We start from the raw sequence: 17,787 nt of genomic DNA on the forward strand, positions 1-17,787 counted from the left end.
TTGCAAATAAATGATCTCATTTCAAACCACCATCTGCTATTGGAAACATTTCAAGAAAAATAAGGAACTTAGATGCATTTTTTGTATTAGCATCCTTCAACGTGGTACAATAAAAGAATAATCAATATCCATGGAGTTTAGTGTTAGACATTAAGTTCCAATAATCACAAAATGATTAGTTTCATTTTTTTTAATATTTTAAATATTAAGTCGTTCCTCTGTGGAGCAGGAAATTATTTTAACTGACATTATTTACATAGCACCCAATCTGCAAGTACTGTAGGTACTACAATATTCATGGTATTGTTAAGCTAACGAGAACAATTAGATAAGTAGATATGATAATAATACACTTTTCTTATTGCACTCATGTGTGATTTAAACCAAACAGGATAAAACCACAAAACAGTGTGACTCATCGCTGAATATATTAGGCGACCTACACGTGACATTTAGATACACACTACTTTCAGAATTCCCAATGTTAACCAAGGAATGTACTTGTGCTTTTAGATGCTCCACATCACTTGAAACTTACAAAGGAACCATTTTTTGCACCAATAGTTTTAATTTTGCCTGGCGGATAAGCTTTAGTTCAGTAACTCATTGATGAATATCAACATTACACGAAAGTTGCTTCAAAATCACAACTCAGGACATTAAGGAGTGGAACATTTGTTTTCTGTGCTTTTAATTGTATAATCACACAGCCCTCTTTAAAAATATTTTTTTCATCATGAGTTTATCAATGGATTCCTACATTGTTTGATCAACAGCAGTGCAGAAAGTCTTTGGACCAGCAAGTAGCTCACTTTATAGTTGCAACAAATACACCCTTTCGTAGTGTCGAACATACTCAGTTTGTGGAACTTGTGCAACAGCTTCGCCCAGGCTATACCCCTCCAAACAGAAAATAAATTAGTAGTCCATTACTAGATGCTATTTATGAAGAAAAGAAAAATTGTTCCCTTATTCTGGAAAATGAAAGTGTGTGTCTTGGGTTTGATGGCTGGTCAAATGTTCATAATGAACCAATAATATGTGCTACAGTAACGACCAAATCGGGTAATGTATATTTAGTGAACACAGTTGACACATCTGGTCATGCTCATACTGCAAATTATCTGGCAGAAGTGGCTGTTGACAGTATAAAAATGTGTGAGAACGACTTTAGGTGCAAGGTTCTCTCTGTTGTTACTGACAATGCTGCCAATGTGTCGAAAATACGCCAACTTTTGGAAAATAACGAAGATTTGAATATCATCACTTATGGATGTTCAGCTCACATATTAAACTTGTTAGCAAATGACTTGAATATTTCAAATGTGACAGAACATGTGATACACATAATAAAATATTTCAGAAACAACCACTTTGCTAATGCATGTTACAGACGATATGATTCCAAAATCAATCCTGCCAAGTGAAGTGCGTTGGAATACAATGGTAGACTGCCTTGAGACATTGTAACGTAGCAGACCTCGCCCTCCTATCTCAATGTTTTTCTTATAAACTTCTTTTTGTATTGTAAGTATTAATAAATCAATGTTTTTTGAGTGGTGTATATGTTATTTTTCACTTTCTGTGTGTTTTAAGAATGTACCTTGTATTTTAAGAGACTTTTTCAATCATTACTATTTTTTATGTAATTATTCACAAATGAGCCGCTGTACTGGATTTTTGCCTGTTTTGGCCTACTTTTTCAGGTTTTTTATAAATAAGTAGTTGAATTTTGTAAAGTAATTTGTATTATGATTGCTGTTTGTGATGTTCATTAACGTGTTGAATGATTCTAGAACACGGGACTGTGTCTGGTGTGATGGTTAGTAAGAGAGGCATGAGAGGCATGAGAGGCTTGTAAGTGTGAGTGAGAAATAAACAGTGCTTCCCCGCCAACAGAGATAAAAGCTGGGATTCACCACGGGTCGTGGGAAATGTGTGATAACTGCTGTCTCACAGTGTGGGAGAGAGAAGGAAAATGTGAAGTCCCTGGCTCTATGGAGAGAACACTGTTTTCAATGTGTGTTGTTTTCCTATTGGCTTGTGATTTGTAGAGTGAATGAAGCGTGCGTGTGATTGGTCTGTGAGGTCATGTGACTTCTCCTCCCTGCGTGGAGGAGACGGTGGCAGGACTTCACCAGTCGTCTGCCGATTACTGCACCAGTAGGTCGCGTTCGGTGGCTTCTCGCCAAAAATGAAGTAATTTGCTGGATAGATAATTTAACGTTGGTGGTCAGAGCCATGCCGAGTATTAAGTTAACATAATTTTTTTAATAGTTCATTCGGACATTAATTAGAAATTGTGATCACCTTCGTCGGCGGTTGGCTCGGGGTGAAATTCGGTTTCGCTGGGTGCGGCCCGTTTCGAGGTCGCACCAATTTCGTGTACTTACAGTAAAATATTACTGAAGGACTTAAACTACGTGTGTTTTTTTTTCGTTAATTCTCATCGCCCGGACTGCAAGCATTTCTCGACAGGCAAATGTACGAATGGAACGAGTGAACAAAACATTGAAAGTGTTTGGATTTGTCAGTGCAGCATTCTAATTCGAAAAAAATAAAACCAAAAACTAAAATTGGCACATCTTTTTATTCCTGTATGTAACGAACAGTTACAACATATGTTAAAGGTTGGGGAACTCTGTTACCAATTTGTGAGAGCCATTCCATGTGAAATCATCAAATTTTATAATTAAAGTTGCTCGACCATTTTAAAAAAATTCAAATTTTTTACCCAAGAAAGTCTTATGAGTAAATAGATCAAAACTATTTTTATTTAATTTTTATCTGCCAACATTTTGAATCAGGGCTCGATTATCTTCTCTACTGCGTGCAAAAATAAGGCCTCATAGAGGTTTTGTTTAAAGTTTATTGTTGGCCTTGACTAATAGATAGAAGTTTCTTGTCTTTACTGATAATAAGAGAACATTATACATAAAATGTATAAAAATATAATAAATACATTTGGAAAACATAAGAAAAATGACCTTGAAGTATGCCAAATTATGGAACATTTTTAGCAATTTTCATGACCTTTAAAGGTGACTTGGGGTTGGAACCAAAAGAACAAATGTTCTGTGTAATAACTACGGCTAGAGTACTTTCCAGCAGCAGGTTTTAAGCCCTCCCTGCTTTTTTTAGCATCAAAATTTCAAAATTTTCAAATTTTGCTAATTTCAAGGTCAAATATCTTAAAAGGGGGACCGGATAAAAATTTTCTGTTCATGCCAAAAAAATACATCTATTAGTGATTATCAAAAAGTGCATGTTTCATTTTGTGGTTCAAACTGGTTTAAAAATTAGAGTTATTTGAAACATATTGTGTTAAATTGCTATACACGTAAGCACTTATAATTCAACAGTTGTTCATGTTTTCATATTATTAAATTTCTTTGTCATTAAAATTAAATTACACTTACATATACATTATATGTACAAAAAGGTTTAGTAAAGAAACTCACAAAAACATTCTTTACACAGTTTGATATTCACTTGTACACTTTAGATACCCACGTCTGTGTAAGGAGACATGGATGTGCATGTTCTAACAAGCAAGGCTAGTTTAATCATCCGCCTGGCAAGTTGTAACATGTCTACAGACAGTGCCAACCAGTTCAGTCTTGTGTGTGTTCTCAAAGAATGAAGATGTGTTTCTGTTTTTTTTTTTATCCTAAGCAGCTATGTATGTTTTTTCGTTTGTTATTTGCAGTTGTGTGAAGTTCTGCAGTGAAGTAGCTTTCTTGAATGTCAACTAGGTTTTCTTACTGGTTTCTAAATATGTACTTTTAAAATGAATCTATAGCAACAATATTACAAGAACCATGAAGTGCTCAGTGGGAATTGTTACAAATGAATGCTGTGAAAATCAGTCCTATGAAAAGTCAGAATTAAAGACTGCATCACAATTAAATGAATCACAACATTACCTTCTCAGAAAAAGAGTTAAAATAGATTGTTTAGCTAGTGTGTGTACTTATCACGAAAAGAAATATTTGGAGAAATACCATCATTTGTTTGGAAATTCTTGTTGTTATCCATTTTCATGCCACAAAAAAGTTATTAAAAAACAGTTGAGGGAAATAACCCTAGCGTTGTCTGAAAGATGGCCCACACTGATTCCTGGTAAATCTGTTTGTTGCTCTTGCCATAAAAACTCTAAACACCTTCAAGCAGTCATTATGAGAACTTTGATGTTGGAAAAAGTGTTGATGAAGAACCATTCCTTTCACCTGAAATTGTCGTGGAATCTATCAATGACACAGGCTCTGTTTTAGGAGTTTTGCCTACTAAAATAATGAAACTTAGTGCTGAAAAGAAACACCTAGAAGAAAAGCGAACTGTAAGCAAATTTTCTGGTGCGATTCATAAAAAAGTAAGTGACACTTTTAACATCAGCTGTGAATTTCAAGATAAGGAAGAAGAATTAAAACTGAAGATTGTTGATACTGCCACAAAAGACTTACAACATCTTGTTGAAGATCTAACACAAAGAATAATGACCAGCACATCCAACAATGAGAAGATACAAGTTATAAGTGTAGTACCAAAGAGCTGGTCAATAAAAAAAACTACATACACAAGTGTTAGGTGTGAGTGAATACCTAGTTATAAAAACACACAAAATAGTTCAGGAACATGGTGTCATTCCACAGCTTACATCTAAGAAATCAGGGAAAAAATTGTCCAAAGAAACTAGAGAGTTGGCTGTTGAATTTTATGAAAGTGATGAAGTTAGCAGAATGTGTCCTGGAATGAAGGATACTAAATCAGTTTGTCTTGAAAATGGAAAGAACTAAAGCAAAAACGTTTAATACTATGCAATTTAAAAGAACTATACAGAAAGTTTAAAGAAGAACATCCATCAGTAAAGGTGGGATTTTCAACATTCTGTTCTCTATGCCCTAAGTGGTGCATCCTGGCTGGAGCGAGTGGCACTCGTTCTGTTTGTGTGTGTTCAATTCACCAAAATTTCAAACTAATGACAATAGCAGCTAAAATAGATGACTGGAAGATCCTTCTTGAAAAAATTATGTGTGATCTGAACAGTGAAGAATGTGGGGAATGCGGGGAATGTGCAAAGTGTCCCGGAATAGCATCCTTGAATTTAGATGAAACATTGAACTGTACTGTGATGAAGATGATGATATAACATATCAGCAGTGGATGATGAGTGACCATTGCCGTCTTGTTACTATTATTGAAACATATGCTGAATTCAAAGTAACAGTTGCTAGTAAACTAATGGTGTTGAAAAAACCATTTTATCTCACATAGTCAATCACAGTTTTTGAAAACACAGAAAGAAAATATTAAAAGTGATGAATGTGTAGTGATTGGTGATTTCTCTGAAAACTTCACATTTATCATACAAGATGAGATCCAGAGTTATCACTGGATCAACTCTCAGGCTACACTTCATCCCTTCTGTGTGTACTACAGAGATGAGACCAGGTATTAATGTATTCGACACATTTGTGTTATATGTGACTGTATGAATCATAATACATCGGCTGTGTACACATTCCAAACAAAGTTGATACCATTCATTAAGTCCTTTGTTCACAATTTGAATAAAGTTGTTTATTTCTCAGATGGAGCAGGAGGTCAGTACAAGAACAGGTTCAATTTTACTAACCTGTGCAAACATAAAGACGACTTTGGAGTTGATGCTGAGTGGCATTTTTTTGCAACAAGTCACGGCAAGGGACCTTGTGATGGGGTAGGTGGGACCGTAAAGCGACTTGTGGCTAAGGCATGTCTGCAAAGACCGGTAGAAGGCCACATTACAACACCAATCAGCATGTTCAATTTTTGCGTGGAAAACATTAAAGGAATCGACTTTGTCTTTGTAAAGGAAAGTGAAGTTCGAAAGGTAGAGCTTCTTTTAAAAAGTCAGTTTGATGAAGCTAAAAGAATTGTAAGTACTAGAAACCATCATTGTTATGTACCAAAGGATAGGTCAACAATACAAGTCGGCACCATTTCAGCATCATTCGTCAGAAACCATCAAGAATATACTATTGATGGAACTCCTGTAGTTTTTCATGTCAGTGACATATCAGTGAAGGACAATATTGTGTGTTTATGACAACAGATGGTACATTGGTAAAGTTTGTGAGGTTTCAAAGGAAAAAAATGATATTAAGGTGGTATTCTACAAACCAGGTGGTCCATCAACAAGCTTCAGTTTAACAAGCCTTGCAGTCTCATGCTCTCATGGCTGGAGATGAAAAATGTTTTGGGTGTCCTCCGACCTACAGAGTTCACAACTATGACCGGAAGAACATTTATTATTACACAAGAGAAAAAATACTGATCTCTCACTGGAACTAGAAGCCCACTTTCACAAATAAAACTTCGGCATCACAACTGTACCAAGTAAATTTCAAACTGTGTAAAGAATGTTATTGTGAATTTTTTTAACTAAGCCTTTTTGTACATATTATGTTAAAAGTGTAATTTAATTTTAATGACAGACATTTCTTAAAATAATATGAAAACATGAACTGTTGAATTATATGTACTTAAGTGTATTGCAATTTAACACATGTTTCAAATAACTCTAACTTTTAAACCAGTTTGAACCACAAAATGAAACTTGCACATTTTGATAACCACTAATAGATGTATTTTTTGGCATAAACAGAAAATTTTTATCCGGTCCCTCTTTTAGGATATTTGACCTTGAAATTAGCCAAATTTGAAAATTTTGATGCTAAAAAAAAGCAGGAAGGGCTTAAAACCATTACTTTAACTCAACACAGCTGGAAAGTACTCTAGCCGTAGTTATTACACAGAAAATTTGGTCTTTTGGTTCCAACCCCAAGTCACCTTAAGAGGACATGAAAATTGCTAAAAAATGTTCAATATTTTGGCATACTTCAAGGTCATTTTTCTTATGTTTTCCAAATGTATTTATTATATTTTTATACATTTTATGTATAATGTTCTCTTTTTATCAGTAAAGACAAGAAACTTCTATCTTTTAGTCAAGGCCAACAATAAACTTTAAACAAAACCTCTATGAGGCCTTATTTTTGCACGCAGTAGAGAAGATAATCGAGCCCTGATTCAAAATGGTGGCAGATAAAAATTAAATAAAAATAGTTTTGAGCTATTTACTCATAAGTCTTTATTGGGTAAAAATATTAAAATTTTCTAAAATGGTCAAGCAACCACGCCTTGGTGATTTCACACGGAATGACTTGTGAGGAACATTGTGACGCTATTGATAAAGTAGTACTTAACCAAATTTCTAACATGACATTGAAACAGAATGTAGAGGACTTAATATTTTGAAGCCTATTGCCATAGCCCTTGATGAAGTTCAAAAAAATAAATGCACTATTTCTGACTCAGTGATGATCGTGTTGAAGAATCTTCAAATGAAAATGGAAGCCACAAAAGACAAAAATGTCATACAAAAATTCCAAAAAAGATATAATATTGCATTGACACCTGCTCATTTTTTTAGCTTTTATGCTGGATCCAAAAGAAAAAAAATCATCATTTGATGTTGACATTGATTTGACCGAAGAAAAACGCATAGCATAGGAGTTTGCAAAACAAGGTATTTTAAGAGTTAACTGCTTCCATTAATTGTTAAATTTCAATCAAAAAGCTTACCTTTTCAAGAGTTGCTGTTTGAGAATGAAGTAACATCACAAGTTACAACATATGAGTGGTGGAGAAGTCAGAGGAATGACATTGAGAAATATAATGATGTAGTTTTTCTTTCTGTTGAACAGTTACTTACAGCACAAGCTACTTCAGCGAGTGTAGAGAGAGTATTCTCATCATTTGGATTTGTGCATGCTAAAGTACATAATAAGTTAGGCATAGAAAAAGCATTCAAACTTGTATTTCTGTTTAAGCATTTAACAAATACAACCAACAGTGATGTGATGTGACCTGCAATACAAAAAGGAAAGAACTAGCTTCATTTTTTTAACTAGTTAATCTTGATGTTGTTTTTTACTAACTGATAATCCACAAGACTGAAGAGTAAAGAGAGAGAGTGTGTGTGTGTGTATGTGTATTTTTTAAGCATTTATGACATTTAGGTTAGGTGAGTTTATTATGTTGTACACACTGTAGTACTGTCACGTTAGATATCTTTTGGTACTTTAGTAACAAATTTGTGCAAACTCTTTGGTATTACAATCAGTGGACAAAAAACTTAATAATGGGACAGTTGTTGGATGTTCTTAAAAATAAATTTTATTATACATACCGTATTGTAGCTGATATCAGGAATTGTGTCAAAAATTATTAATTGATCTGAATTCATATATACACACACAGTTTGAACGTGGTGAGAACAAAATAAAAAATAACCTGGTTTAAACCTAAAAATTTTGGTTTTTTAGCAAAAAAAAACCTATATTTTTTTCCAACCCTGTCTGAATATGACTTAACCACAGAAAGGGGTATTTCCTCACAGGAGGAAGATTCTAAATACGTAGAACAAGTGTTCCCCATAGAATAAGGGATATGAAGTACAGTCAGGGATTTCCTATGGAATAAGAATGAACTATTTAATGTTTTTAATTTTTAAAAAGTAGGTAAGTATTTAGCAGGGATAATTTTAACTATAAGATTTTGGATTAATAGCTGTATAATTTTGTATTCCTATAAATCACAAGAAACATTGATGATCAAACATTTTGTTGTCATTAGAGAGGAATTAGACCTTCATTATTTTTAGCATGCAGAGATGGGAATGGAGATAGCTGGCACATAACATCCTGAGCTACATCAAGTCCAAATTCTCAGAAGAATGATGATTCTACAGTAGCAGTAACAAAAATTGCAGAAATTAAAAACTGAGAAGTTACCATACTATGTTGTCTCCATATCTGAAATATAATTATTTTATGACTTTTTCTTTTATTACGAACTTTATTATTAATTTCAGAAACTAGGCAAACAGACAAAAGAGAATAGTGTCAGAATGAAATGCATCCGTTTCAAACAGTGGTGAGTCAGCTTCAGAAAACGTGAACGATTCAGATGCAAATCAGGATATTCCTATTCTGAGTCATAATCAACAGACATCCCTTTATCTGATGAGAAAAGAAATTATAACCACAAGCAAAAAAATCAGAAACAAAAAGCCACCCCCAAAAATGTAAAAGAAATTAATGTAAATTGGTGAGGAATTGTGGTAAGTATTAACAAATCTCTGAAAATGAAGATGGAAGTTAGAGCGAGAAGGTTGTGTCCTCTGTGTGATGTCAAATATTGATTGCAGTGTTCTACTAAATTTACTGAAGAGGAAAGAATGAACATTTTTGATAAGTACTGGACCTTAGAGGAAGTAAATAATCAAAGAGGTTTCATTCTTCAATTCACACAAAACATTTGCCTGCAGTATAGGCATTCCTTGTCAAATACAGGACAACCAATCAGAAAATTCAATAGTGCCTTTATTTCACATAGAATGAAGGAAGACAGAGTATGCAAAACGTTCTTTACAGAGACACTCAATATTTTCAACAGGTGTATGCATAACTTAGTCCTAGAGTACAGATTTTTTTTCTTAGCCAATGACAAGAGGAAAGCATGAAAACCACGTCAAAGTTTCAGAGAAAATAAAACAAGGCATTCGTGCTCACTTTTCATCCATTCCTGTATTAGAAAGCCACTATATACCGTATTTACTCGTATATAGGTCGCGGTAATTTTACCAGATTTGATGGGGAAAAAATGAACTGCGACCTATATGTTAAGAAAAAAAAATGTTTTTAATTTTTGAGGAATTTTTTTTGCAATATTTTGCTTTAAAATGCGAAAAAGAAGTTTATATAGGTATAGGCAAATTTATTTACAATGTACACATACAGCGAAACCCCTTATTTACGTTACCGTTATTTGCACTATATTCTTCAGGTCCCGTTTAGTTCCCATTTAGTCCAATACAATACTTTCGCGCAAATTACGACTCAAAAATCGAATCCATCCCACTATTTACATCACGTAACAACCATAAACAACCAGAAAATACAGTGGGTACTTTAAGAGTAGATAAGATTATCTAGTAGGCCTAAAAACATTGTGAAAAACGTAACGTTTATAGTCGGCAATGAACATTTTAAATCACAAAATATACATATTTTATAACATGAAAAGTTGCTTTTATTTCTAAACATGTAATAATTTAAGCCTAGGCGTGTAAAAGTCTGAGTAATTATAGCAGGAGACAATCTAAAATGCACGAGGGAAAAACGTAAACTCACGAATGTATGAACGTGGCTGATTGTTAATTTCTGAAACTGTATTTATGTCACAACTTAGCGTCATTAACAAATGAGCGTAGTCTTGGTAAATGTTTTAAACGTATTTTATAATTTCGGAAGTATTGTACAGTTGACGCATATTTTTTAAACTAACAATTAATTTCTGGGGTCGTAATTAATTAATTATTGGTATCAAGACATCAAGATGGACGTAAATTTGAACATGTCACGGCAGCGAGAAAACTGGTGCGTATACCAATAAACTGGTATTAGAACTGGACAAAACTGGTACACGGGAGGTGGAGCTTATATTTTTTTTCTGCTAAGCTCGCATCTATTGGCTGGCTGCTGATGCAACGTCACGAGTCTGGGCGGAGCGTTGAGTGAGTTATACTGCGCATGCGCAGCTTAGTGAACAAAGAGAGCCAGCAGGTGCGCCGTTAACAGCAGCTGATTGAGTACAATGACCTTTCTTCGCGCACGGTGCGGTAATGAATTACTGGTACGACCTATATGGGGGGAATCTTAAATACCAAATTATGGGTGCGACCTATCTGCGATGGTGACCTATATGCGAGTAAATACGGTATGTGCAACTTCCTCTTAACAATAAGTTGAGGGTAGTAACACAATAGCACAGTTGTACAGAGATTACAAAGAGGCTCGTAAGAAAGAATGGAAGTTTAACAAAGTACACCAGAATATTCAACTATGAATTTAACTGGGCATTTTTCTCTCCTAAAAAGAACCAGTGTTAACCGTGTGCAAATTACATGAATCTAAGTGAAGATGTTAGAAACAAAGCCAAAATTGAGTTTGATGGACACAAAGAAAAAAATGAATTAAGCAGAAAAGAGAAGGAAAGTGATAGGTATTGCATCAATTCCTCCTTTCAAGTATAATGTTTTGATTAAGCAAGCCACTCTGCCTACTTCATGTGAAGTCCAAATTGTCCAAATTGTTACAATTTGGAGATGTCCAAATTGTTACAATTTGGAGAAGTCCAATTGTCCATATTGTTACAATTTGTGACTTTAAAAAAGATAGGCTGGATGATGTCTACTGCAACCTATCGCATGAAGACGATGGAAAGATGCTACCGAAATTGGAACATGCTTGTTAAAATATTTTAGAAGAAAAAAGCTGCTGCGGACAGCAAAAAAAAGAAATACATTGTTGCCTGGTACTTGTACACCATGTCAAGATTTCCAATTAAAAAATAAACACACAAATTTTGGTTGTGGGACACACAAAACAAAGGTAACTGCGTTCGTTCTGCAATAGAAAAAACTATTCAACGATAACTGAAATCAGGTCCATTATACGTCCCATTGCAATACACAACTTTAATTAGGATGGCTAGAAAAAAAAAGCGAACATTTCCAACTGTTCAAAATGGAATACAATGACTTTGTTGATGTAAAGTACCTCACAGATAGGGCATCTGAATTTTTTTTTTATAAACACTGAGAATGATAAAAGTCCTCTTCAACAACATTTCTGTACTGAAGGTAGAAAGCAATCATTAATTTGCTTTTTCTGCAAAACTTCTTTCAAAGCAACAGAGTTTAAAACTGTGAACATGAAAGCCTCAAGATCCAGGGTTTGCAGTTGTTTCAAGAAGCTACACTGAAAAAAACTTACAGCAAACCCTCTTCCAATATCTAAGAAGAAATTTGACTATCTACAAAGTTTGACAGACAGCAATGCAATACCAAGATATTATTCAACATTTTACAACAACCGAACATTTGAATCTTGAGATTAGATTTCCCTTTTAAACTTACATAAAGTTATGGAATTTTGTGGTATTATTTATATTGTGATAATTAATAATGTAGCAATGTTTGATCACCCATAGTTGACCAAATTGTTACTTAATCTTTACTATTCTAAAATTTCAAGGATATGAATATTATCTTGGTGTTTATTTTGTACTATTTTATTTTTTAATTCTTATTATTTTTGTGTGTTGTATCTTGGTTACTGATTACAACTGAAACAATAGATTTCACAAAGAAATTTATGTTATGCTAGTAATGGAGTTACATGGATTTGCGTATTGTGTTTAATAATGCTGATCATTATAATAATTATAATTATAATCGGATCATTCAGAAAACAATGAAATATAATTATAGGTCTACCAAAATCATTGAACGATTTAGACTATCTTTAAACTTTTATAATTGAAGAGGCGATTTCAAAAAGGGCCCAACTAACAGGTTTTTCGAAATTTACTTTTTTATCCTAAAATATAATGTAAGAAAAGACACATATATTGATTTCACAAGGGGCCCTAAATGGGGGTTGCAAGTGAGTTAAAATGAGTGTTAAAACTTCTGGATGTTTCAAGATGGGCACCACTCTAGTACCGTAAAGTGGGGTGAGAATGATCAGCAGGGGTGAGATTGATCATAACACATTTGTAAACATCTCCATATAAATACTTAATCTGTAACATGGGAATTGTTTGGCTCCTAAGTTGGTTATACTGGTTACATGATACACTGTATATTATTTATTATTTATTTATTTATTTGATTTGTGACATGCACACCAACAGCCGAAGCTTTGGAGGTGTGCACAGAACAAGTAATAAAAACACGACACTTACAAGCGAATAAATACAACATAAACAGGATAATAAAAGATGACACATACAAGCGAATAAATACAACATACACAGGATAATAAAAGATGACACAATAAAAAGAAAAAAAACAATAACAAACAAAACAAAACAGCAACTGAGATAATCTTAACTAAATGATCTAGAATGGGAAGAATAAACAGGATTATAAAATTACTCAAGATATTAGGGTAATCATAAAAAATTAAAATTTAAAGTTTTTAATAAAATTTTCATATTTATTGAAATTTGAGATAACTCTATAAATTAAATCATCATTATTATTGTGTAAGGAACATAATAGGGATCGAAGGTGGCTTTTGAACTGCGGGACTCGAATACCAGAGTTATCAAGTAAGTATAAGCAATTAATTTTTGAACTATAGCACTTAAACACAAACAGGGCATCCAGATGGATGCGACGATTTGAAAGAGATTCTAATTTGGGTAATTGATGGTGTCTAGAACTAATGATTTTGAAAAATTTATTTTGTATGGATTCAATTTTGTCACTATCGGTGGTGTTAATACTGTCCCAGATAACTGAGCAATATTCGAGTTTACTTCTAACTAAGGACAAATAAAGAGTAAGAATGGATTCAATATTAGATGCATAGTAAGTTATGTAATTTATTAAATATAAGGTTCTACGGGAAAAGGATACTAAAGAATTAACATGTTGATGAAAGAATAGTTTGGAGTCAAGAATAACACCAAGATCTTTTATACTAAGAGATATGGAAATTTTTGAGTTGTCAAGAAAATAATCATATTTAACTGGATGAATTTTCCTTGTGAAAGAAATAATTTTTGTTTTATCTCTGTTAAGTGAAACTAAATTCATTTTACACCAATTATCAATTTCAGTAATATCAGATTGAAGAAGCAGACAGTCATTTAAAGATGAAATTTCTCTGAATATTTTAAGATCGTCAGCAAACAGAAAACCAGTAGTATGATGAAGAACTTTAAAAATATCATTGATATAAATATTGAATAATAAGGGAGATAAAGTACCCCCTTGAGGCACACCAGAAGTAGCATGATATAAAGTAGAAGTGTTTTTATTAAGTGAAACAAAGAAACATCTATCATTAAGGTAACTAGTCAACCAGGTTATATAATTATTACAGAGACCGAAGTTAGAAAGTTTAGCTAGTAAAATGGAGTGATTGACGGTATCAAAGGCTTTAGCCAGATCAAAATAACATGCATCAACCTGCCCCCTTGTTGTAACTTTATTGTATATAGGATTAATAAATGAGAGAAGATTAGTAGAAGTTGTCATACTATTTCTAAAGCCATGCTGATTAGGAGCTAATCTGTTGTTTATTGGGAAGTTAATATGTTTAAATATTATTTTTTCAAAGATTTTAGTAAAGCCATTTAATAATGATATAGGCCTATAATTAAATACAATGAGTTTACTACCCTTTTTATGTATGGGAATAACCTTAGCTATTTTCCATTTAGTGGGAAATACTTGTGATTTTAGACTTGTATTAAATAGATGCAACAATAGAGGCATTAGAATAAAAGAGCAGCCTTTAATAATGAAATTTGGTATACCGTCAGGACCAGTAGACATAGTTGGTTTTAATGATTTAATTCCCCATAAGACCTGGCTTTCTGATAAGAATGATACAGGAATTGAATCGTGAATTATATCGGGATCAATGATACAAGGGTGGTTGGTGGATGGTACATATACACTAGCAAAGTACTTAGCAAAGACATTAGATAGAATACCTGGATCATTGCAGATATCACCATTGACATTAAGAGAATGAGGTTCACTATAACCATTTTTCATAACATTGACATATCTCCAGAATTTTTTAGGGTTATTCTTAACCTTATTATTGATACTACGATTCCAATTAGTTTTATCACGCTTAATAAGATTTTTAACTAGTGCTCTATATTTAGAGAAAAGAAGGTAATACTGAGTATTATTGTTTCTTTTATAGAGTTTATGAAAGTGTTTTTTAGATTTTAAGGCATGAATTAAATCACCAGAGAACCAATAAGGATGTTTAGAGGCCTTACGTGTGGATAATGGAATGTGAGTATTGATTTTATCACAGATACAAGATGTAAGTTGATCTACAAGAGCATCTACATCAGAGGTGTTATAATATTCATCCCAATTGTGGGTTTTTAGAGAGTTATATAGGCTTAAGTAATCACCAGCTTTGTAGTTTCTGAAAATAGAATCTGGAGTAAAATTGTGTGAGGTCGCCTCAATAAGTAGTTTAATAAGTAGGGTAGGATGATAGATATCCTCTTTGACCAGAGATTCAACAGCTTTTTCAACCACACAATGAGATAGATTAGAAAGACAAAGATCTAGAAGGTTATTGGAAGATTGTATTAGGTTGTGCTGAATTAAATCCAAATTAGATATGAAATCAAGTAGGCACTGAGCCTTGGATCTGACATGTGCACGAGCAATATTGAAATAGTGATAACCTTTCCAATCTATCCCAGGTACTGACGCCGACCGCCAATGCTCCTCTGTCGCATAGACCGCTATGCCTCATCAACGTCTCGCAACAGCGTGTGCACCGAACGCGCCCGTGCGCGCAGCAAAGTGCAGTTCGTGCGACGAGGCGAACGCCATACAACGAGTGCTACACCGGCGCAAGGATCCGGCCGGGTGTGGCATATCCTTCCGCCGCACTACAACAAATTGTTATAATTATGTTTTTCCACAGGATTTTATTAAACATTATTTTTTATTAATTAATAATTAAGTCTTTGCAAAATCATGTTTCACGGTGCGATTTGTCCCGAACCTGGCCGGTTCAGTTTCCCGCGAAATTCACACGTTTCCGCGGGAGGGCTGGCGGGGGAGGGGGGTCGTGCGCGGCGACACCGCTAGTGTCCTTCGAGAGCTCAACCAGGCCGGCAGCCTGCGCGCAACGCGGAGCCTTCAACCTTTGCATTCACCGACATGTAGTTTTCCATAGTGTAATTTCTTTTCAACCTTTTGTACAGTTCCGCGGTCGGCCTAAATTTACCATGAGGTACTTAACTTAATTCAATCAGTGCTCCGAGATGAGTGTTTTACGTCATACGTAAGTACTGTGGGGAGAGTATGTGTTTTTACGTCGGCGCTTCACGCCCAACCTAGCCTACAGGCTACTTAGTTTTGGCCCGCACGGGGCAGCCAGCAGGCGACACGTGCCATCCAACTTAATAACGATTCAGTCCCTGGGACACACCTAGACACCACGTAGAGTCGCCGGAGACACGGGCCTACGTGTTGCTAGCCCAGTTTATCAAGTGTAATGTGTTAGTGGAACAGTTGTTCGCCTAAGTGTAATTCGTCATGTCAGGGCTTATGTATCACCGTCGTACGGCAGTGCGCCACCAAACTTAATAACGATTCAGTCCCTGGGACACACCTAGTCACCACGTAGAGTCGCCGGAGACACGGGCCTACGTGTTGCTAGCCCAGTTTATCCAGAGCTAGGTATTAGTGTAGTGTATTGTGCTTCAAAATATCGTGTGCCATGTCAGTGTCTTTTGTAACTTTCGCGTCACGTATACGAGTCTGCCCCTCACGCGCATAAGAATCGTGAGCCGCCACTGAGGAAGTGAGCTGCGCGTGTGACTAGTCGCGTCGGGCAAACCGTTACGGCCAGAACGGGCAGCACCATGTATTGGGCTGTGCTGTATTAAATTCACCAACTATCTGAAGAGGTTTTGTGTTATTATTCAGGCGTCCCGAGTGGCCTCAACAGCTCGGGGGGCCCTACTGCGTTGACCCCTACCTCTAGCCACAAGGCCGAACCTTCCCTGAGAACACGAACCTAACAAAATCTCGTCTAAATAATCAGAGGTAGCGGGGACGGCGTCAGTACATTGAAGTCACCTAAGATAATCACATTATCATGAGAATTAACGAGTTTTTGTTCAAGAGCTTCAAAATACAATGTGAATAGATTAGGTGATGTAGTTGGAGGAAGATAAATATTACCCAATGTTAAGTACTTATATTAAAAGCAATTTTAATATTAATCCATACGGCTTCTACTCCACGATAGTCATATAATAGAATTAGCTGAACAGAAGGGAATTTATGTTTATTCACTGCGATCAACACTCCGCCACCACGTTCCATTGATGAGAGTAGCGGATCCCTATCAGTTCTAAAAATAGAATAATTATCGGTGAAATAATGAGTATTGATACATCTTTCGTTGAACCAAGTTTCTGTTAGACAGATTATGTCATACTGAGTATTAATAAGATTATCAAAGAATACAACAGATTTTGTTCTAAGTCCTCTAACATTCTGATATGCAATTTCCCATTCATTAAGATTGGGCATTCACTGGAAAGTGAGTAGGAAGCACTCCTCCAGGCCCTGGCATAAAAGTTGCTGGCATAAAAGGTGACGATGTACTGCAGGAACTTGGAGGTAATTGGGTAGAATTACCGAGAGCTTCAGGAGATGAATTAGTACTAACAATTTGGTCTTGATGCAGTTTTCCAAAGAAAGGACTGATTAAACAGCCACTGAGTCAAAAAACAATATTATTAATTCTACTAAAATCTTCTTCCAGAACAGATACATGGAAGGAGGCGTAAGAATTATGCTTTGTCCGGAGCTTGGCCACTTTGACTTGCTTGAGATTTAGTTCGTTGGAAATATAATCTACGACTTCTTGTTCCATGACAGACGGCTCAAAACGCGTGACAAAGAGAGCTTTTGTTTTTTTGTAAATAGGTTTAGCAATTGTTTTTAATGTTGAAACATTCCTGATGCCAATTTGCAAGGGATTTTTCTTACGATCCGTGTTAGATGATTTTCTATCGGAGTTTTCATTATTCGTGGACTTGCGTGAATGTTGTACTACGGTGAAGCCGTCTTCGTCGACGAGCTGTTTACCGTTTTTTCTGATGACG

The 17,787-nt window shown here is 35.0% G+C and overlaps 1 protein-coding gene across 13 annotated transcripts in view; it reads right to left on the reverse strand.

The window, feature by feature from the left end:
• The window catches only part of LOC134527573 (protein HGH1 homolog), a 118,775-nt gene that overhangs the window by 83,757 nt on the left and 17,231 nt on the right, over positions 1-17,787 (reverse strand). Inside the window, exon 1 of one of the 13 annotated variants that reach the window (XR_010074222.1) lies at positions 8,234-16,429. The exons of 10 other annotated variants lie outside the window; for them this stretch is intronic. Coding sequence is in view for 1 of the 3 variants with exons in the window: in XM_063360366.1 (XP_063216436.1) it covers positions 15,343-15,413 (71 nt within the window). In the remaining 2 variants the exon portion in view is untranslated. Of the gene's footprint in view, positions 1-8,233; positions 16,430-17,787 lie in introns of those variants that run through there. 2 more of the 13 variants (XR_010074221.1, XM_063360366.1) reach the window with 2 other exon arrangements.

This window comes from Bacillus rossius, chromosome 1, assembly GCF_032445375.1.
Source record: "Bacillus rossius redtenbacheri isolate Brsri chromosome 1, Brsri_v3, whole genome shotgun sequence".
Taxonomy (NCBI): domain Eukaryota; kingdom Metazoa; phylum Arthropoda; class Insecta; order Phasmatodea; family Bacillidae; genus Bacillus; species Bacillus rossius.